General features: G+C 32.7%; 3 protein-coding genes and 1 long non-coding RNA gene across 12 annotated transcripts; 1 reads left to right on the plus strand and 3 right to left on the minus strand.

Moving 5' to 3' along the window:
• Nucleotides 1–3,637: 3,637 nt before the first annotated feature.
• Nucleotides 3,638–12,944, plus strand: LOC141708459 (uncharacterized). 9 transcript variants are annotated; one of them, XR_012569491.1, is made up of 9 exons: nt 3,638–3,766; nt 3,882–3,935; nt 4,826–4,906; nt 8,250–9,428; nt 9,937–10,030; nt 10,480–10,523; nt 11,157–11,344; nt 12,271–12,429; nt 12,809–12,936. It is a non-coding gene; the product is annotated as an uncharacterized LOC141708459 (long non-coding RNA). The 9 variants fall into 9 exon arrangements; XR_012569489.1 differs by having other exon boundaries at nt 12,271–12,739; nt 12,809–12,905; XR_012569493.1 differs by lacking the exon at nt 12,271–12,429 and having other exon boundaries at nt 12,809–12,944.
• Nucleotides 12,888–14,870, minus strand: LOC141708458 (protein trichome birefringence-like 38). The gene is made up of 5 exons (XM_074512103.1): nt 14,469–14,870; nt 13,906–14,077; nt 13,640–13,818; nt 13,354–13,512; nt 12,888–13,258 (listed from the first exon to the last, which is right to left on the minus strand). Exons 1-5 carry the CDS (start codon nt 14,738–14,740, stop codon nt 12,949–12,951), a joined length of 1,092 nt encoding a protein of 363 aa, XP_074368204.1. The 5' UTR covers nt 14,741–14,870; the 3' UTR covers nt 12,888–12,948.
• Nucleotides 14,871–15,083: 213 nt separating this feature from the next.
• Nucleotides 15,084–17,313, minus strand: LOC141708457 (protein trichome birefringence-like 37). Its single transcript, XM_074512102.1, has 5 exons — nt 16,920–17,313; nt 16,533–16,707; nt 15,945–16,123; nt 15,636–15,794; nt 15,084–15,512 (listed from the first exon to the last, which is right to left on the minus strand). The coding sequence occupies exons 1-5, from the start codon at nt 17,198–17,200 to the stop codon at nt 15,194–15,196; spliced, it is 1,113 nt and encodes a 370-aa protein (XP_074368203.1). The 5' UTR covers nt 17,201–17,313; the 3' UTR covers nt 15,084–15,193.
• A 1,199-nt stretch (nt 17,314–18,512) lies between these two features.
• Nucleotides 18,513–19,436, minus strand: LOC141706286 (uncharacterized). The gene has a single exon (XM_074509084.1). It carries the CDS (start codon nt 19,355–19,357, stop codon nt 18,782–18,784), a length of 576 nt encoding a protein of 191 aa, XP_074365185.1. The 5' UTR covers nt 19,358–19,436; the 3' UTR covers nt 18,513–18,781.
• Between the last annotated feature and the right edge of the window lie 3,494 nt (nt 19,437–22,930).

The following is a 22,930-nucleotide window of genomic DNA, read 5'->3' on the forward strand; positions in this document are numbered from 1 at the left end:
TTTGTAAAATTAATTTTAAAGAACTGAATTCCAGATATAAAGTTAGGCATAGTACATAAATGGATTATTATTTTATTTATTATCATTTTTTAGTTTGAAAATATATCTCATATATATTTAACAATTTTTTATTGTAAAAAGTAATTAAAATGTATATATATAATTTTTAAAGAAAATATTGAAAATAGAATCGCCTATATATAAATAATCTAGATTGGTATTAAATATTTAGATAAGTTCGAATTATAATGAGTCAATGCATTTTATTTTATTTTGAATTTGAAATCAGAATTTGGCCCATTGTTCAAAAAATACTCGAAATTTGACTACATGACTAGCCGAAAAATATTATTACATTCTACGTTTAGTAAATTTAAATTACAAGTTCGACGAGAATATTTTACCAATAATTTGAAATTTTTTGATATCTTATATTAATATAAATTAATGTGTTTGAGGTATTTATAGGATCAAATCAATTGATTATTTGTATTAAAATTACTAACTTCACTGGTAGCGCAATAGTGTTTTGGGACTTGTCCCAATTTTAAAAATATTTAAAATTTGATATGAGATCTCACGAGATTTGTTAAAACTACGATGATATATTAAATCGATTTATTTTTCATTTTTCATTTTAAAAAAACTAGCATTTTAAAAAGAATTCTTTTAGATAAACAATATTTATTGATCAAGATAATATTGTACAAATATTTTGAATTATTCAAATAAAAGTTACATCTATACTATATTATAGCATTTGATTCAATACATTTTATACTATTTAAAAAATATCTATATTGTTCAATAATTTGAAGTAATTAACGAGTTTAACTAATATTTATAAAACTTTATCGAATTGAAAATATTTAATTTTAGGAAAATAGTATACAATATTATCAAATTATTATATGAAGAAACATATAACCTAATCTTATTTTGTTAAGAGTAGTGTAAAAAAACTAACATTTTTCCAAACATACATACGTTAAATTTAAAAAACTAACATTTTTCATTAAAATCGACTTTTATATTAACAGTAGTGTACATTTTATATTATTTTATATTATAATTGCAAATAATTCTGAATTCAGTTATTCATTTTTTATTTTTTTAAATTGAGTAAGTTAACTACAAGTTAGTAGAGAATTCAATAATAATATAGACCAGTTATATATTTTATTTAAATGAAATTCAAAATTTTTGGTAAACTCTGTATTCAACATATATGTTAGTTTTTAACTTTTTCTTTGTAAACATACCAATGACATTCTATATATTAAATTTATTTATTTCATTTTAAACTTACAGTGATTACCCTGTTTATATTCATTCATTAAATACAATTATACAACATAAACAAGAATACATATATTTTTCTTAATGAGCTATATTGAAAATATTGTGTATTTTAATAATATCTTATATAAAAATGATACACAGATAAATACGTTAGATATTATATAATATTTATAAATAAGAATATAACTAAAAATATTATAATTACATTTTTTTAAATAATATCTTATATAAAAATGATACACAGATAAATCCGTATTTTTATTTTAATTATTATCTATTTAATATTTGTATTAGTTAGAAATAGATTAGAATTAGTAATAATAGTAATTTTTAATACAATTTAATTTGGAATAGAATTAGTAATTATATTATTAATTAGATTAGGGATAGGATTCTATTAATTGTGGGCTTGTGGGCCTATAAATATATATATATACAAGTTATGTCCTATTCTATGTCTTTTTAATTGGAGCCGCTCTTAGAGGCTAGGGTTTGAGAAGACAAGAAGATCTTAGAAGTTTATTCTTGTGTTATTCGATTGATCAAGGTACGAGAATCGATCTTTTCTTCTTCATAATCATATCATGTTCATCTTCTTATTTGTTTGTGCTGAAATTCGTATGTGATAAAATCAGCATCTCGTATCTGTTGTAAAATCCATAACTTATTCGTTTGTACACGGAATTCATTGATTCTTGATTTTCTGGAAAGCTTGTTTCGATACCTACAACTTCCATGTTTACATATTTTGTGGAATCAGCCTCTAACTATGTGCAAATATCCATTCTTTGTGACCCTTCAGATTTATGACGTGAACAGTTTTTCATACCTTCTAAAATTCGTTATAAATCGATCTTATGTCGGAAAATTACTCATGATATCAATCTGGAAAGCTTATGAAATTCTCTTTCATTATATGGTATACCCATTATATATTTAAATCTTTTAAATTGCCTAAATTGCCTTACAAATATTCTGGTCTGTTTATACTTATCAGCATAGTTGTTTCATGTTCAAAAATTCATATCTTCTTCATTATTCGTCATAAAATTATGATCTTTATAAATTATGAAACCTCTGAGAATTCTCTTTCATTGTCTAGTTATAGTCGAAGTGAGATCAGATTGTCTTTATTGTCTAAATTTGCCTTCTTTGTAATCTGTTCCTGAATAATTTCTGCTGTGATACCTGAACTTCAAAAATTCATAACTAATTCGTTATCAGTGCGTTTTTGATGAATCTTATCATTTTGGAATCCTTGTTAAATCTACTTTATTTCTCCAGTTGACCATTATTTCAAATCCTTAACTTATCTGCTGTTAAAATTCGAATTAGTATAAGTTGTTCACTTTCAATCGTATTTCAACAATCCGATTTAATGGTCCATCAGATGAGGTACGGATTTCGTCCCCTTTCTTTCAGTGCTACTCCTTTTATTATTAAATATATCTGATTCTTTCCCTTCATATTTTTATTCATTCCGTTCTTATTCGTTTGATCTCTGAAAATTATTTTAAATCTGTTCTGGAAGTTTTAAATATTTAATCTTGCGAGCTTTAAAATTATGTTTGTTAAATATCTGTTTAGAATATTTGAAATATCTGCTGCAAGTGATTCTTAAAATTGTGAAAATTATTTTATTTGAACCCTTAGAGTGAAATAGGGTATACCGAGTTAACCAGCTGTAGGGGTACTACAGCCATGTCATTGCGGCACCATTGGCATGACACTTCCATGGCAGTGTGATTGGTCATGGCGTATCCTTTTGATAGCTCAGGAGGAGAGCTTTGGCCATTGTGATATTTGTTTCAGGATACGTGGGTGCACCCAGAGTTTGATTTGTGATTTGATTCGACAGTGACGTTGTATATGCCGTACTCGTTAACTGGTTTGTTGCACACATTAGGTACCCTATGATGTGTGTATTTGTTATTTGTTTTGCTCTCGGTATGAAATATCTTAGCCCTCGTTGTTTCAGCCTGTTTTATTTAAACTTGCTGTTTTATATTAAACTGTCAAATGTTCATCTTGTTTTATGTTTTATAAATTTATTCCAATTCGTACTGGGCATTTGGCTCATGCCGTATTCTTCTTCTGGCAGGTACTTAGGGGGACTTTTGGGGCTGTGTGATGGAGAGCTACCCTTTATTTCGTTTTTAGGATTTCAGACTTCTATCATTATTTAGACTTAATTTCTTATTAGAGATTTCAGCATTTATATTTTTGGTTTAGATATTTTGAAGATTTAATATTTTTTTTTTTGAGATTTTAGACTGTTTAATTATTGTTAGAAATATATTAGTGCTCTGTTTGCAGGTTTTGGATTTTAAGTAATATTTCCCTTCTATTTTAAGAAGGGGGTGTTACATTATATCTGTAAGATTATAGTTTTTCTCTTTGGTGATGAAATCGAGGGTTCTCTCTTTGTATTCAATCTCTCAATCGCCCGATTATAATTTATAAGGTTTCAATTTCGGGACTCTATTCAATTATGCAATCTTCACTATTTATGTGTGGTGTATATACATATGATTTTGGATGTGATTTTTTTTAATTGTGAATCGAACTAATACTTACAGAAACAATGAAGAAAGTGCTCCATGAATCCTCCTCCGTCCACCTATAGTTTCCAGGTAATTCTTCATTTTGTTGTTAAATTAATGCAAGGTTTATAATATTTATTTTTGTTGTGTTGTTTTTAAATAAATATAATGATTTTTTTGTTTTTATTTTTATTATAGAAACTCATGCTACCAAAATCCAGTAGAATCTATTGGAGGACATTGGAGTTTATGTAATTTGGGATGGAGCATGAGAAACTTAATTTCAAAATAGAATAGAATTAGGGGATCTTTCTACTTAACCATTATATAAGGATCAAATCCACTTAATTCCTCATGTATAATATTTCAATTGTACCGGATTATTTGGGATGAGGATTAATCATCGATTGAGCCTCACTAATCCTTTAATAAGGATTATTTGTTATAGAAACTTATGCTATTAAACTCCATTAGAATCTATTATAAGAGAAAGAGAGTAAATAACCATTGCGGTTTTGGAGGAAATTAGTAATTTGGGATCGAGCTTGAGAAACCTAATTCCAAAAGAGAATAGAAGTAGACTACCTCTCTACTTAAGAGTGGATACCATCCACATTCATTTTTGGTTTTTCTTTATTAAGTGATCCAGTTGAACTATCTAAATTTTCAGCCAGAAACCCTTATACTTTGAAATTTAATGTTAATACTTGACTTTATTCAATGGCAAGGAGGCATTTATGGTCTATTTACAGTGAAATGATTTTATCGTGAAGGAATAATATGGAAGATGCAAAGTGATACTTAGTGCTTTGTTACGTGGTTGCAGAAAAAAAATAATTGTGTTATACTTAATTTCTGTTTAAGAAGAAATATTCACAAAAAATAAGTATGACTGTAAAAATGTCAGATTAAAACCATGGTCTTGAAATTGGGAAGGGCCACACCAAGTCTGTTTCTAAAGTTTGTTTTCATATATTCAGATTGGATAGGCTCATACTCGTGATCTGGAAGCGGAACTGCACGTCTTAAAAGATGAGAATGCACGTCTGCAACAGGCTTTGGTAAGTAAGACACTGGCTACAACTTTGTTTTTGTAAAACGAATCTGCATGTTTATTATTAGTTCACTTTTTGACTAGTTCAAACATAAACAAGAAGCAACAGTGAGGATAAAGCAGCAAGCATGTCGACCACACAGTAATTACTTCATATAACAAATTGCAATACACAGATACATTGTAATTTTGCAGAAAATAGGATTTTCACGAATTTAGTTAATAAATTATTTCTTTCATTTTATTTTCTTATAATCCCTATCAGAAAGTGAGGCAACTTGAAATTTCTAATAAAATTACAAATTACAGATTAGTATGTAGTGACGATATGCATATGAAAAACATTATTGCTTTTTAAGATTCAGTTATTAAACCGACGAGTTATGTGAATTTTTACAATGGTTAAGCTATGGAAACATATGTGAATTATATCATATCAACACATGGAAGTAAGTAATCTGAAGATTATATCTAAATGTTCAAGACTTCATAAAGAATGGAAATATTAATACTATAGAGGGCCATATATCTTTAATGCTATACAGGCTAGAAGTCAACATGGATTATTAAACAAACCTTTCCAGTAACTTTCTTATCTTCAAAAGGTAGAATCACAGGATACACTCGCCCTTAAATGCTAAACCTATGACTACATGGAAGAAAGTCATTTCAGAATAGTAAAACACAAATATACCATACCATGTATAGATCCTGTTTATATTTAAATTTTCAGAATTTGAATCTCATACCATGTAATCATAAACAAGCAAATATCAATATAACCAATAAAACCAAAATGAAAATCCAAACATTTAAATGCAAAATTAATAAAAAAATTCCTAAATTGAAAGCCTTAAATTGAAGCCGTAATCAGTTAGACCAGTTAGAGATGTATACCTAAATGAAAGTCCTAAAACGAAAGCTCTAGAATGGAAACTTAAATCTAATCACCAGCAAAATCAAAAAAGTATAAGTAAATTGAGAGTAGGTAATCAAATTCTTTTAATTAACAGTAATTTTCAGTTTACAATTTGATTTTTGTTGAGAGCGAGTATATGTTTGTACTGCATTATTTTGGATGAAGATTGATGATCGATTGAGCCTCTTTTAATCCTTTAATAAGGGTTCATACCCATTGTTGGCTGTGTTGCTCCGACTCGGCTATTCAAGAGGCGGTACCTGTGTCGGCGCGGAATCCGTGCCAGATTCATGGTCTTGAAAGCGAATCCTTTGTCGTTTCTGGAAAATAAATTGTAGCTCGCCAAAAATATTCGAAGTTTTCCGTAAAAAGCATCCCTCCAGTAATAATTGCAGATCTACCGGTGCTTCGAAGGTGACTTTTTATATGTTTGCAGATGTGGGTAGATGATGGAGGGATGGGGAAAGATCGAGGGGGAATGGAAGACAATAGAGTCAACCACCCAAAGTAGATCTCTAGATTTGTGTGTGGTATATGAAGAAGTCTACAGTGGATACCGTCCACATTCATTTTTGTTATAAATAATACTTGGCAATAAATATGTCAATTAAAATGTCAATAAGGATAATATTACAGGAAAATAGAACATTGAAACATGATAAGGAGCATATATAACCTAATAAAATTGTCACTAGTAAAATATTAATCAATAATATTTAATAATTTAAGAGCTTAAGAGTCATTTAGCTCAATCCATAGCCCCCAAACTTCCGCATTCTTTTTATCTATTAGCTCCGTATCTGAATCCCCAAATACACTTATTATATTCAATGAATTTGAATTCAAAAATGTCGTGTCCTTGTATTTGTGCCAAATGGTGCAGAAAGCAAAATCTAAAGATAATTACTCTAGTCCCTTTAATTTCTTTCTAAAGCCCCTATTCATTATCTTTTCGCGTATGTAGTAAAGAAGTACTTGGTATTCCTTTCTTACCTTTTCGGTAATTGTTCATATTCCCGATTGAATACTTTTGGCTCAAGTAATTGTTCAAATTCCTAATTGGCCCATATGATTTGTAGATATATAGTCTTATTTGTCCACAACTGTTGATGAAATTTTCCTTAGTGGATGAGTGAGGTCTTAAATCGAATGTCTTGCTAACTTCTAATCAGGGTCTTCATTTTAACCTTCTAGTCTTCTGTTGTGGACAAAAAATAATTATTAGATGTGACATGCTCCTCTATTTCTTCTCTTTCTATGAACCTCAGTATCTTACCAACCTCGGAGAGCTCCACTGCTGCTTACATTTTTGTGATGTTTCGGATTCGACTGAAAAGATGCAATCGGATTTCCAACACAATAAACCAGCATCGCAAAAAAATTATATTTCTCATTACACAAACACATGAATCACTGTTTCCTTCCGTTAAAACACAGAACGCACATAAAAAATCTTTTAAGAGAATAATACCCATTATTATTTGATGTTCCGATCAAGAGTTTAGGCAAACAAATTTGATCCATCTAACTTTGGATGACAAATATCATTGAAACTTTTCCACCATTATGGTTCTCAAAACAAACACCACTTCTCCCTGTCGTGTGGCACTACAATTAAAGTGAATAATGTGTAGACTTTCTTTCACTACTACTGCCTCTTGTGCCCCCCTTGGCATTGAGGTGTATAATGTGCAGACTTTCTTGCTGGTAATTGCAATCTATGTAGTTAATTAGGCTGTAGCCTTAAGTTGTTTTTTGGCTTGCTGTATAAGTGCTTTTAACGAGAACTTGCTCCTTGAAATATCTCTCTGTAAGTGATCCATGGTAGAAATTTCTTAAGAATATAAATTCTGGGTTGTGGTGCACTACATAATGACCAATGAAGGTACTTTAGAAACTGGAAACAATAGGGCGGAGAATAGTTGTAAGTTCAAAATGTGGCTTATCGTCAGGATTAGCACTTAGGCCGGATAATATTACTAGTAATAGTGAGTAATATTAGTATCAGCATACTAAGGGTACTTTAGTCCTTATGTGTTTAAAAATGTCTGTACTGGTATGAGGACTATATATAAGACTAAGGTTGTTACATTTTAGTTTATGGTTTGAATATATGAAAAGGAATATGATTCCACCAATCCCTCTCTCTCTAGAAACCATTGCTTTCTCTGCAAGTTTCTAACTGATTTCTCTTCTCTCTTCAATTCTGAGATCTAAATTCCTCTGTGCTATTTCTAGTCTCTAATATCTGTTTTACTGCTTAATCTAGCTGTTATATCCAGAAAACACCAAAAACAGTCTTAAAAACAGTCCAGGACTTGCTTCCTGACACTTATGTATTTGTTGAGCGAGTGATAGAGTAATCAAGTTATGCTGCTTAATATACAATACCGGGCGTAATCTTATATAGATTCCTAAATGTTTTCTGAAGATTCCTAGGCCTTATAATGAAAAGCGAGGAGGAATCTCTGTTTGTTTTCCCAAGGTATACACCAATTATCATTATTTGCATGTTGCAGTCTTGTTATTTGAAATCCACATATATTAATATGAATTTGTTGACATAGCTTTCTTTCTTTGTCTTCCAAAGTTATGAGCTTCGACTCAGGGTTTCTCTTTCATCTTGCGGGAATCTCAACATGATATCGCGCATCAGGAACATTGCAAGCCATTTAGTTTCTCATTTGGCTACCATACAAATTTGTCTGTTTCAGATATCTGGCATGCACTGACATTTTTGAACATAGATACTCTGTCACTGGTTGTAATGTGTTGTGGCAAGAATCATCTTTGTTTCTGTTGATGTAAAGTGTAAAACAAAGATCATAGAAACAATACCTGGCTAAGTTGGCAGTGACATCTAAGTACCTATTGAAACCTCTGCTATTTGGTAAATGGTTTACTGTTTTCGTGCTATGTATGCATGTCATTTAGTAGTCTTTTGCAGCTCACCAGAATGGTGCTAGTGAGTACAATGCTACATTTTCAACTCCCTCTCAGTGTCAGTTTTTAAGGGAATATATTACTTACTTGAAAGTAGAGGAGGCTTATGCTGAACGCTGCTTCAATGTTATTTTGAAAGCATTTCATTGTTTTAAGGAGGTGAAATAAAGATTTGCCTTTTATGAACACAATATGAGAGAAAAATGATCATAAATGACGCATTTAATTTACTGCCACATTTTAGTACATGCACAACACATTTGAATAATAGTTGAAACACATGTGTGCGTTATGTTTTAGATAAGTGACACTTGGAGACTTTTCAGATGTGCCATTTAGACACTTCCCTCTTTTCACTGTTATTTTGATCATTTGCAACATAATAATAAAGGATAAAGAATGTAGACTTTGCGATCTTGTTGGTTGATTAGATTCCTTGATACTATGAAGGTGTGCCAGAGTGAAATATACAGTATTTAGCTCTTCTTTTGTTTCTGCTACCTGGACTGACCGAAATGCATGTGCTTTACAGTGAAGTGAAGATAGAAGGTTTGGAAACATTGGATTGTCTAGACAATCTTCTCCCACATCTGCTTGGCCGTTTCACAGCCCGTCTGATAAAAAACGCTTCACTGAACAAGGAGATGCAATAACTTTTGAATCTGAGGTATACATTCTTATGTGCAGGTTTCCTAGTACTCAGTTTCTTACTTAAATAGTGCACAATAAATGAGCATAGCTGTCATCATCTCCCAATTTGTGACGCTCTTTTTGGAAATAAGGGATGCAAAAGCTTAATGAACAACTAAGATCAGTGGAGTAAAATATGTGCAGTATAAATCTCCTAATAAAAACGTAAAGCACTTTCAGATAATGAGATAGAAACCTTTAAGGTAGATGAGATATATGCTAGTGTCTCTAAGCCCTAACTAAACATCTTTCTTTTACCTGCCCAATATGGAAAAACTTGTTTTGACTGACGTAAAGTCGCATTAACTATCATTTCTTTTTTACTTCGAGTTATATCCGTTGTTTTACGTGACAATTGTGAAGATAGATTACTTATGGGGCAGCTTCAAGTGGAATGATATCATGTCAATTTTTTAAAAACTTGAATCTACCGCCATGCAGATGAAGGCTTTGCCTCAGAAGTTAACTTCTTTTCTATTTTTCAGGTGGATCGGGTTTATCTTTCTACTGAAGATTGTATTGCAGTAATCGATCATGGAAAGAAGAGAACAATTGTGATAACAAAAGGATTACCAGCATGTAAGATTTCTAGGCCGTGTTTTGTTGGAATGAAAATAATAAAACTATATTTTTAAATCAGTACAATCTTTTTAATGTCCTAATACAAGTAGAATGCATGTTATATATATGTTAAACGTAAAACAGATACACAAGATTAGTGCCAGATAAGTAACCTAATTAGTCAAGACTCTTTCCTACAGCAGTAAATATAAATATATCTCAATTGCCTAGGATTGCCACAATTCGTTATGATTTGAAGTTGTAATTCATCATCTATAAGGTGTCAATTTCGAGACTCTATTCACTTATACAAACTTGATTATCTATGTGTGTGTATACATATGATTGTAGCACAGTTAGACGATTTGACTGAATGATTTTACTATCTTTAAGTTTGATCTAAGATTTTTTTAGTCTTTATTATCGAACTGCTACTTCTAGTTCATAAACTTCTGAAATACCTGCAGAAACAGCGAAGAAAATGCTCCATGAACACAGTGTTAGTTTTCAGGTAATTTTTCATTTTTTAAAAATTAATGCAAGATTTGTAATATTCATTTCTGTTATTTTAAATATTAATTTTTTGCTAATTTTTTTATTATAGAAACTCATGCTACTAAAATCCAGTAGAATGTTTTCCAAATAAATAAATAAATTCCACTAGAATTCAAATATTACCCAACATTATTACTTATGTCATCAGTGCAGCCATATTGAGAGTTTAAGAAACATAGTGTCTTACCCATCATCGAGACTCATAAATCACATTTGGTGGATGCAAAAGTAGTCAATTTTTACCTTTTAAGTGTTCACATTTGGAGCCATAAATCTCATATGGAGACTCAGAATACCATATATAGTCATTTGTACCTCTGAGGTATCAATTTATTTGGTTACATATTCCAAATTACTCCACTGGAGACTGGTCACAACATATTCTGAATGGTGTCATGGTTAATGTCTGTTGTATACTTGTATCTTTTGCCGGCAATATTAAATCATACATATTTTACTTATTCATGAAAATGGTGCGCATGACTGTAACATGAGAGGTCTAGTTATAAGTTCCTACAGATTAATATTATTGATCTTGTTATAAACTTGTTTTTTTTGTAATTTTCTTTACAAGTGTCCTTGTTTTCAGCTATTGCTTGAGGAAGCTGCTGTTTCAGGCCATCTAAATCCATAGCATCTGACCATGATTGGCTCAGTTGAAGCCTCAAAATATTATTCCTGCGGATTTTTCTTTAATGTCCATCCAATTATTAGAGCAGCTGCACCCTACTAGATGTGGTAATGCCCAAAATAATACATGGGTGCAGAAAGCAAAAGGTGCAGATAATTGCTTTAGTCTCTTCATATTTTTCAAAGTTTATATTATCTTTTTGCGTATATAGTAGAGAAATACTTGGTATTCATTCCCTTCCTTTGTGGTAAATTGTTCATATTCCTAATTGAATACCGCTTCAGTGATTGTTCAGATTCTAATTGGCCCATATGATTTGTAGATATATAGTCTTACTTTTTCACGACTGTTGATGGAATTTACTTTAGTGGATGAATGAGATCTCAAATATAATGCCTTGCTAGCTTTCAATAAGGGTCTTAATTTTAACCTTCTAGTCTTCTGTTGTAGACAACAAAGAAATGTTTAATGTGCACACTGCACAGGCTCCTTTCTCTCCCTAGTCCAGATACCATGACTAGAGTCTATGCAATTTTATGTTAACAACAGATTAGTAAGATTGCAGTTTTCCAGTGTACTGGGTCTAGTTCTCACTCTTCTTCATTGTGAAGGTTAACGTTCCCCTTGGGTATAAAACTGGCCTCATAAGTTTCCACATCAAAACTTATATTATTCCATGTGACCACATTTTCTCATAAACCGTGACTTCTTTTTTCTGACTCTGCTGCTTTCTATTCGTAATTGTTTCCTTTTTAACAATGATGTCCACTAAATAAATGTGCTTCTCTGATTGGTTTGTCTACCTTTGTCTTAAGTTTCTATACCAGATATAGACGCTACTTTATCCCCTGAAAATGGCCGTACAGTTTTTTCAGTCGATTATGGACTTAAGCTTCTTGTGCAAGCTATTCTTCACTCAACTGCAATATGAAATTATGACGTTGTTACTTGTTTCCCAGCTAAAACATTTATGATAATTTTCGCTCATTTAATTTGGTTTCAACTCTTCTACAAGTACTTCTACTCCTTTTTATTCCAGGATATTTATAAATAGGACATGGTTACTCATTAGGTATGGCCCAGGTAAAGACGGAGAAGATATGGGTATGTTGTCGTTGCCCCTGATTAAGTTCTTGGAAGCTTGGCATTGACTATAGCCAAGTTCGTGCAAAGGAAAATTCTGGCCACATAAACTTCTAGTTTGGACATGGATGCATATTCCTCATTGCCAGTATGTAGTTATTATCACAATGTAGTAACTATCAAGCGTAAGATATTTTTGTGGTTTATTTTGCTCTAACAGAGCATGAAAAACTATCAGCAGCTAGAGCTGTCAAGGAAAGTCAAGTATTGCTCTTTATAATATTTGATTGCCACTTTCCGGATCTTCATTAAGTTTCCTATCTATTCTACGGACTATTGATAAGACACGATTCGGTAAGTGGCAGCCAAACGGACTATACGGAGACCCGTAATCCTTTTATTGTGACTCACCAAGTCTTGTATAGGAATTTCTGAATTCTCACAGTACAGATGAGTGAGTGAGTATTTTATGAAAGTGTATTCATATGTAAGCCTCCAGGATCATGCTAACATTTCTTGTTTATTAGGGAAAAAGAGAAGGCGTCTTTTGAAGATCAATTAGCTATGGGGATTGGTCTTTTGGAAGGCTAAGGTAGACATTCTGAATAATATAAAACTTGTGGGATGTATAGTATTCCTTAGTATATAGTTTCCGGAACCCATATATTTATACTTTCAAAGTTTCACCTGAGACGAGAATTGCATACATAATTTGATTCCAAGTATCAGGAGTACCAGCAAGGCACCAATGGCTACAATCATTTTTCTTTTGCCTATTGCCATAGTGTGAAGGATGCGCATCTGGCCTCAACTGTGATAGTGTTGTCACGTCCAGCAAACTGACTGCCGTTATCATATTACTCAGTACTTCATGAACCACTTCCACGGCTGGCATCGATCCTCCAGGATACACTGAACCACCCAATGGCCTGGTTTGTCCTTTGCATGTCGATTTTGGTTCTTTCCAATCTTTTCCACTACATATGTACATACCATTTGGGCAATTGATGGTAATAGGAGTTGTTAGGAAATGTGAAACGTACACGTAAATATTATTAGTGAAAAGACTTACTGGTAATGGGTGGGAGAGATGCCCTGAAAAAAGACCTGGGTGATGGAAGGATCAACATTATAATCTACCCAGTTTGACCATGTTTCAAGTCCCTTTCTAAATGCAGCTAAACGATCCATGTCTTTGTATAACTTATCTCCTTCTTGAATATAGTCCCATCTACCACCAAAGGTCTTTTTTTTTAGCAAAATAAACTGGGAACAAACTATGTAGCACTACTTGTTCAATTATAGTCTTTGTTCTAAATAGATGCGTCTGATAACAAAAAAAGCCTTAGTTAACATACGGTTTATGTCTGCCTTTATGAAGCCACCAGTGCCAGGTATTGAAGATTAACATGTCAACCCCTTTCCAGGCCTTCCCTTCTTTAATAGAGTCTAGCTTTAATATTCTTCCCAGCTTCTCATCTTTCACGATGTCCACTAGAAAATTATTACGTGATAATATTAATGAAATCGAGTAGTCCTGCAATTTCATACATTTGTATTATGAGATTTGTAGTAGTAATGATATGAGATGATAGTAATGTTAGGGATGAAGAAATTAAGTTACCGGAATTGTGAAGGTAGATCTGTGTCTTTTTTTATGAAGAGTGAAGTTTGATGAGGGCACTGAAACATGCAGCATGCAAGTGAGAGACTGCCACTGGTTTTTGCTTATGGAGTCCCCTACAAACATTATTCTCTTTCCCCTATATCTCCTTAAGAAATCTTCTCCATTAAATCTGCAACTCCGAACATTTTAGTTGTTGTTCAATTCTTATGTGATAATATAAATGCGCGTTGTATCCAAAGTTTTCATTGAAATTTATCTATCAACAGGTGCTGCAGCAACCCTTATACTTACAGTAACTAGGACATGGGACATATGCATCATCCCATTAAGCTGGCTATAATTAAAACAATTTCGAAGTTTTAACTACGTACACTGGTACTCTATTGTGCTCATGTGTTAGTTTCTCAGTTACAAATTACAAAAAACTCCTATCCTTTCATTTAAGGGTTAATCCTTTCATTTAATGTATATAAATAGGGATTAGCTATATATTTAGAGGGCAGAAAGTGTTTTATCTTCTTCTGTGTAAATCTTGCCGTGTAATTTAATTAATTACATACCTTGGCAAATCACAATTAGTTGGCCTCCATCTGTACTTGAGATACAACTTGTCCGGTCTTCCATTTTTCTGGCAGTCGAACTGTTTATCGATGAAGGGACAACCCGCTGAATTGTATAGAGGATATGTGTAATCAAATACCCAGTTTCCCCGGTAGAGATTACAGCTGCTAAGATTATGCGGCTGTCTGCTGAAGCCTTGGCATGCTATCGATAAAATTATCACATGGAAGCACAAAAGCAATGCATAAGCTGTATAACTCATGTATTCCATTTAGCTAGGCATGCAAACAGAGAGAAATGAATCACAGTTAGGTTGCGAGAGTTGATTTTTGTTTGTTATTACATATACGAATATACTGGAAGGGAAGAGGACTATTATACAACTAGACAAGTGCTGAAATGCGCCTTCAAGTCATTGGTTAGTTAATTATACAGGCTGGATGGGCAGTGATTTACACGGAATTCAACTTTGCAAACAAAGTCTAACAAACATATTCAGAAACACATCCGGCATTTCTTCCGGTATGGTGATACTATGATCCGGTAAGGATAACATGTACGCAGTTCAGTTTTATGAGTAAAGACGTATCTAAACATGAAGCAAAAGTTACTCATGCAGTTCAAAACTCAATTTCACACAGTATATATACTTAAAGATCAAATAAGATGTACATCATTACATTATATTTGTTAAACTGGATACCACTTTTTGGATTTACATGAATTATTTAAGTGAATGAGAATGTTGAGCAACGAGAGTTGCATACAAGATTTGGTTCCAAGTGTCAGGCACACCAGCAAGACACCAATGGCTACAATCATTTCCCTGAATACCATCAACTCCATAAACCGAAGGATGTCCATCTTTTCTCAACTGCGAAAGTGTGGTGACATCCAGCAAGCCTACTGTCGTCGACATATTACTTAACACTTGCTTCACCACTGCAACCCCCGGTTCTGATTTGCCTGGATATATCGATCCATTTACTGGTTGAGTTTCTCCTTTACAATTCGATGATCTGGATCCGTTCCACTCTTTTCCACTACACATTACAAATCAATTGTTTGCAATCATGCATTTTTCTGTAACATCTCAGAACCTTAATTGAAAATTCATTAGTTTTTAGATTTTTATTTTAAATCAAGAGGTAAATGTAATGGCTTACTTGTAGTGAGTTGGGGAAATGCCCTGGAAAAAGACCTTAGTTGCGGCTGGATTAATGTTAGTGTCTGCCCAATTTGACCATGTCTTAAGTCCTTCATTGAAAGCAGCTACCCGATCCATATCTTTAAATATTTTGTCTCCTAACTGTATATAATCCCACCTGTGAACATAACCATATTTAATAATATTCGACATCTTAATGATTAGCTAATTTTTGTATCAGTAGAAACATACGTGCGTTGATATAGAGTCATTTTAAAGTAAAAAATGATAAATTTACAAAGGAATATGATAATTCTCTGAAACGTACGATTGCTTGGCGCCGGTGTGAAGCCACCAGTGCCATGTATTGAAGATGAGCATGTCAGCTACTTTCCATGCATCACCACTTCGAATAGAGTCGAGCTTCAGAACTCTGCCTAATTTCTCATCTCTTACAATATCCACTAAAAATGGAGTGCGGTACAACATTATTGAAATTGAATAATCCTGCAAGTCATACAAAAATCACCACAACTTAATCTTCAGGTACATCATCCATTGCTATTCATGACATAGCTAGCTAGGCAAAAACTTCATGATAAACATTTGATGTCACTATTTTATGAAAGTTAGTTTATTAGGTTAACTGCAATTATTTGATTTTCTTATTAGTACTAAATGTAGATAATATTAACTGCAGTACTAAATGTAGATAATATTAGTGTCCATATTTCTCAAGGGGAAAAAGGCTACGATTCTCAGTTATCAACAACTAGGTAGGCGTGCAAGCAAGGAGCACTAGCTAACAAAATAATACTACAAAACTGCAAATAGGGCATGTAAGTCAGTAACGCATACGCAAGAGAATGAAACCTTAACAATGAATAAAACGCAAAAAGGAAGTGGGATTGAATACCTTGAGTAAAAACGTGGAGAGGGAGTCTCCAGTTTTGAGAATACTGTATTTTGATTTAGGAACTGCAGCATGCAGCATGCATGTCAATGACTGCCATTGATTTACGCTTAGAGAGTCCCCTACAAACATTATCTTCTTCCCTTTATATCTCTTCAACATATCCTTCCCATTAAATCTGCATACACCAACTTATAAGCATTCAAGTGTCATACCGCTCGAGTACCGGCCCTTTCGTAATTAATAACATCTCCCTCACATTTGTACGTCTGAATCAGGAGATTATAACTCGTTTAACGGGAATGAGAATAAAATTTTAATATAAAAATGTATTAAAACCTTATTTCCATTCCGCTAAACACTACCGAACGAGTAGAGACTGGAGAGTACCTTGGCAAGTCACAAGAAGTTGGCTTCCATTTGTACTTGAGATACGATTTGTCAGGCCGTCCATTTTTCTGGCAATCGAATTGTTTGTCAATGAAAGGACAGATTGAGGTGTCATATAAAGGATACGATTCATCATAAACCCAACTCCCCCTGTAGAAATCGCAGTTGCTTCGTTTCGAACCGATTATTTGTTCTTCTAAATCCTCTGGTGTAGCATTTGATGCTTGTTGAAAGCATGCAAGCAACAGACAAAAACAAAAGTTACGAAACCAAAACTCCATTTAGTACTGCACATTCACGAGTCAGCTTGAAAAGCAGCATGATAAATATGATATTTATAGCCCAAAAAGGCAAATTACATAAGAGGAAAGGATCAGGTGTAATATTTCAATCATTCAAAGGTGATACATACACTTTAATCTTTAAATTGGTTTCCATATAATGTGGGTAAAGTAAGTGAAGTAGCTTGTAGTTACATTGCGTATACGTTCTTGGTTTTGCTTGAAGACAAAGATATATATAATTCAGTTGCCTGCAACTTGCTTGTGTCCTCTTTTCATCTCTCTACATGATCATTTGTTACACATTATTTTTCTTGGTTGATGAATACTTCGCTTCTGGGTCACCCTTTTGAAGGAAATCTGATCGATCTTTGTCCCACTAACGCCATATTGAGTTGTCCATTTGGGATTTTATATAGAGCTGGGTTAGTTCATTTTTCAGTATGCTTTCTTCTCGGAAATTAAGAAAGAATTTTAGTTTTCGGATAATAACTAAATCTGAAAATTAAAATACTACGACCTATGTTCTATTTCCCAAAAAACGAACATGTGATTATATTATCGACGACAACTAAATTATGTAACTGAAGTGCGTGTCTTTTTAAAAAAACCCGGTTACATAATATAAAACGGTATTAGTAAATATTAGCATAAATCCCGTGCTATGCACGAGTTTCCATTAATATTTTAAATTTTTATTTATCAAGTTATATTATATTTTTAAAATATTTATACAAATATATAATAATTATAATTTTTTAATAAAAATAATAAAATAACATGTGGTCGTAATTTAGTAGAATAAATAGACTATTTCTAGTAGTTTAACAATTTAGTAATTTAGTAAATATGTAACACTATTATTTATATGTTTTAATAATATGATAAGTTGTATTCGTAGTTTAGTAGGATAAGTATACTATATTATATTTAGTAGTAGTTTAATAATTTAGTAGTTTATTAGATATATAACACTATTTATCTATTTTTGTAATAATCAAAATTAGGGAATTATCGTTGAACTAAACCGTTGAACCAAATTATCTCTATTGCGGCTATTATAATATAGTGTATAGATTATGGATTGAAATCGTAAATATTAGTAGCTTCCTTTTCGCTTCATTGCGATACATTACACTGTGTTCCAGAAATATTTTTCAAGGATATATTTTCGCCACTTGTTGCATAATGATTTTTTTGGAGAGAAAGAAAAGAAGGTTAAAAATTAAGAAAGAAATTATCTTTATATTTGTTTCTTGCGAGAGAATTTTTTTTAACTATTTTCATTTTTTTTTAATTTCTGAAATTCAGTAACACCACGTAAAATTACGAGAAAGAAACCACGTGACATTACAATAAAAAGTTGAATCAAGTAGAAATCAAGACAACGCTAATACAAAACCAGCACTACTAAAAGTCTCATCATGAAACTGAGACCATACTTTTTAGCTAGTTAAACAAATCACTAAAGTCAGATAAGTCCACACATTTTTCTCTCTAATCTCAAACAAAAGAAACAACGAAATTGCAACACACAAAAACAAATAAAACAAGGCAGAATAACAAAGGAGATGTTGCTAGCTAGCGACGACAGTGAGCCTTGCACATATGTTTACAGTCATAGAAACAATCACCACCACAATGAAGAGGACAATCCAGTCTCCTCCATTTACACCTTCCTATTCCCATGCATTGTGCAAACTCCCCCATTACATATTCCTGTCCCTTATTCTTGTGCGCGTGATGATTACCATTATATTTCTTTTGCTTCCTGCATCCCCACCCCCACCATCCCCCTCCTCCTCCTCCCCATCCCCACCCTCCACCTCCTCCGTATCCGCCACCGTTATTACTGCCTCCTCCTCCTCCGCCTCCACCTCCACCACCATAACTACCTCCACGTCCACTACCGCCACCCCAATATCCGCGGCCATTACGTTTGCCCTTGTTCACCACAACATTGTTAGAACTACCACTTTTGTTAATTTTTGGCGCATCCTTATCAACCACATTGGCTTCAGGAAGAGAATCCACTGAGTTTCGACGAGTTAGAGAAGCGACATTAGCATTGTCATCACTATGACTAACCTTAATCGTAAATGCCATTACAAAGAAAAGAATTAGCAGCCATAAGTGAGTTGCTTTTTGTCCTTTCATGTTTGAGCAATGAATATGATGGTGATAGTACTACTGTGCAAGATGTGTTATTAGTTGAATCCTATATATAAACATGCAGCTTGTGAAACTGATCACAGTGACAGCTATAATTTGATTAAATAAATATATGCTTGCTGATAAAAAGGTCCTATATCTAATTCGCAAAAAACAATAAAAAAAGGTCCCCCGTATCTAAAAGGACAATCGTAACACAAAAATAACTGGAGAGATACGTTGTTATTTTACTTAGGTTGCACTTTGTCCCCCACCCGACCTAGATAAAATAATGTGTACAATAATGTTGACGGTTCAAGGTGTACTGTTCACGCCTTGAAAACCATGGAGTGTGTACAATATTATTGCACTGTGGTCTGTGCATTCATTCATCATACGCATGCGTACAAGGACCAAGCTATATCTTAAGTTGGCTCAAATTGTTTTAGACCATAGTGGGTACCTCTCACTACATATCTTCACAAAATTCGAAATTCGAAATTCGAAATCCAGCTCGACGCGGGCATGAAATATAAAACCTTTTTCTGTTGAAATTCAGCCCGGTCTAAGCCCGAAAAGCCCATATAAAAGCCCGGTTATTAAAAAGTCAGGTTTTTTAAAAGTTTGGATAAAACCCGGATTGACCCAGATTAAAACTGGTTTGAAAGCCCGATCTGCCTATTTTTCAGTCCAATTACCTTTATAAATTAATAATATATATCATCGGTCCATGATCTATATTATACTAACATAAATCCCGTGCATCGCACGGGTCCTTATTAATATTTTAATTTTTTTTTATCCAGTTATATTATATTTTTAAAATATTTATATAAATATATAATGATTATAAATTTATAATAAAAATAATAGAATAACATGTGGTCGTAATTTAGTAGAATAAATAGATTATTTCTAGTAGTTTATTAATTTAGCAGTTTAACAGATATATAACACTATTATTTATATCTTTTAATAATAGGATAAGTTGTATTCGTAATTTAGTAGTATAAGTATACTATATTTAATAGTAGTTTAATAATTTAGTAGTTTATTAGATATATAACACTATTTATCTATTTTTGTAATAATCAAAATTAGGGAATTATCGTTGAACCAAACTTGAACCAAATTATCTCTATTCCGGCTATTATAATATAGTATAGATTTTAACAGAAAAATCTAAACATTTATCCCCCAATTAACCCGATTCTACCTAACCCCTCACTATTATTTTTGTTTTCAAGTAATTCGATAACGTTATTATGTACTCCGAGTCTCCTGCTCTCCCTCCATTCCAATCAAATAATTTTAAAAAGTTATGTTCCTTGAAATGGGTAAAGAGAGGAAAGAAGCATTATAGTAATTTGGAGGTGTTGGAGTCTCGTAGCTGGTCGATATTGTTCCGGCTAGGGCGATGATGTTGTATATTTCTTAGATAGGATCGGGCCGACCCAAATATTGAAAAAATCTGACCCGATTTTCAGCCATGTTGTTGGTTGATTAGTATTATTGCTAGTGTACGTGTGTTTGTTTATTTTAATATTTTTTTACTTTTGAAATGGTTCAAGTTTTATTGGTCTTTAAGATTGTGCAGGGAACTAATTTGTTCAGATCTCAAGCTTTCCGAGATTATATTGGAAAATTAGAGATGACCTCGAACCAACAATACAGTGAACTGTCTTTCATGTTTGCAGGATTACACGGTTGGATTACGGTTGGATCACGGTGCCTTGATTGAAAACTTTTATTTATATCTTTAATGAGTTTATTAGTGCCTTAATTGAAAACTTTTATTTATATCTTTTATGAGTGATTTTTACGACATAATTTTTGACCTTTGAGAAAATAATGTGCCAGTTTATTTTGACTTATTTGTATCTAGTTAAAGATTTTCTCTAATTAGATTTTATTTATTTATTTTTTTCTTTTCTTTTTTAATAATTTGTCAAATTTGATTTTTTAATATATTTTTCTTTTATTTCACTTATTTTCATTTTCAGAATGCCGGAAAGAGTTTTAATGGCTATTTCCGCTTATCAAACGTTTAAAGCACAATCATTTATCCAGAAATCACGGATCCGAAGAATTTTTCAAAATATACAAGTATTGTTTTTAGTGTATGTATAGTATGTAATTTTTTATAGGGCACTCTTTTTCCTCAAGTTTTTTCCATAGGATTTTACTCTAGTGGGGTTTTAACGAGACCTTTTGTGGGTTATCTTTTCAGACATTTAAAGGTGATGTTATCAAAATTTCTGGGAGTACTTGTTTACTATTCGGTTAGATGATATACTTTCGATTAATAAAATAAACTCTATTCCTCCGGATTGGTAACTTTATCCCTCCGGTTTGTATTCTTGATATTTATAGCAATGAAATTCTTCCTGAAAAAGAAGAAGAAGAAACTATTGAAATTTTCTATTATATTTCGCAAAAAGTTTAGATTATTATTGTTAGGATAAGTTGATGATACCAAGTAGAAACTATCAGAAGTTTATATCAGAACTTACATCGACGGATGATGATGACATCGACGGATGTTGATAATCGACGGGTAAGGATATCGACGGATGATGATGTCAACGGATGATGAAATCAGTATTTGTCACATCAGTTGATCTTTGATAAGGAAAAGGAAACAGGAACTCAAAGCGGTGAAGGACTTTATCTCAGAAGCATTGTATAGATTTTCTTGTTGTTGATATAATAGAATTTCTTATACATTGTGTAGCTGTGCTTAATATAAAGCACAAATTAGGTTCATGCTATAAGCATTGCGACATTGTTATATCTTTCGCATAACCTAGCAGCTCTCAAGAATATTTTGTTCATCCTTTCAAGAGACTACGTTTGTAATAAGTTTTTATTAGTTAATATAAAAATGTTGATTCTGTTGAAGTTTTGTCGAATTGATGTAATTAACTGTATTCATCCCCCTCTATAGTTGATTAAGTGCCTAACAATTGGTAACAGAGCTTGCTGTTAACGTACAAATAGTTTAAGATCTGAAAATCAATCAACCATGTCAAACAAAGAAGAAGAAACACAGAATCCGAAGCCACAACCCCAACCATATCACAGATAAGCAGCAATATGAGTAGGTATGAAGCAATCAAAGTGCCTATCCTGAAGATACATGAATATCCAATCTGGAAAGTCAGGATGGCATTGTGCTTGGAAGCCACAGATCCTGAATATTTGAACAAGATATATGATGGTCCTCACAGACCGATGAAGGTAGCTGTTTCGCTTGCAGGAGAACCAGAGAAGATGATAGACAAATACAGGAAGGACTACTCTCCTGAAGATATCTCATATATCATGAAGGATGCTAAGGTTAGACACATCTTGCAGATCAGTCTTGATAGTGTTATGTCCAATATAGTAATTGGATGTAAGACAACAAAAGAGATATGTGATGCTTTAGAAGTAAAATGTCAAGGTACAACCGCTATCAAGAAGAACACGAGGACAATACTTACTCAAGAATATGAGCACTTTGACTCAAGGGACACTGAGTCCTTAACTGAGATCTATGACAGATTTCGGAAGTTGCTGAATGACTTAACCCTTGTC

This window comes from Apium graveolens, chromosome 2, assembly GCF_009905375.1.
Source record: "Apium graveolens cultivar Ventura chromosome 2, ASM990537v1, whole genome shotgun sequence".
Lineage (NCBI taxonomy): Eukaryota > Viridiplantae > Streptophyta > Magnoliopsida > Apiales > Apiaceae > Apium > Apium graveolens.

Excerpts from the sequence above, each read along its gene's own strand:
- LOC141708457 (XM_074512102.1), bottom strand. The coding sequence starts at position 17,200 with ATGGAGTTTTGGTTTCGTAACTTTTGTTTTTGTCTGTTGCTTGCATGC. Across the intron at positions 16,708-16,919 it reads ACTTCTTGTGACTTGCCAAG|ATTTAATGGGAAGGATATGT; the intron begins GTACTCTCCAGT and ends TGGTGTATGCAG. Across the intron at positions 16,124-16,532 it reads TCTCCACGTTTTTACTCAAG|GATTATTCAATTTCAATAAT; the intron begins GTATTCAATCCC and ends TATGACTTGCAG.
- LOC141706286 (XM_074509084.1), bottom strand. The coding sequence starts at position 19,357 with ATGAAAGGACAAAAAGCAACTCACTTATGGCTGCTAATTCTTTTCTTT.
- LOC141708458 (XM_074512103.1), bottom strand. The coding sequence starts at position 14,740 with ATGGAATACATGAGTTATACAGCTTATGCATTGCTTTTGTGCTTCCAT. Across the intron at positions 14,078-14,468 it reads ACTAATTGTGATTTGCCAAG|ATTTAATGGAGAAGATTTCT; the intron begins GTATGTAATTAA and ends TCGGAGTTGCAG. Across the intron at positions 13,513-13,639 it reads CATAAAGGCAGACATAAACC|ATGGGACTATATTCAAGAAG; the intron begins GTATGTTAACTA and ends CTTTGGTGGTAG.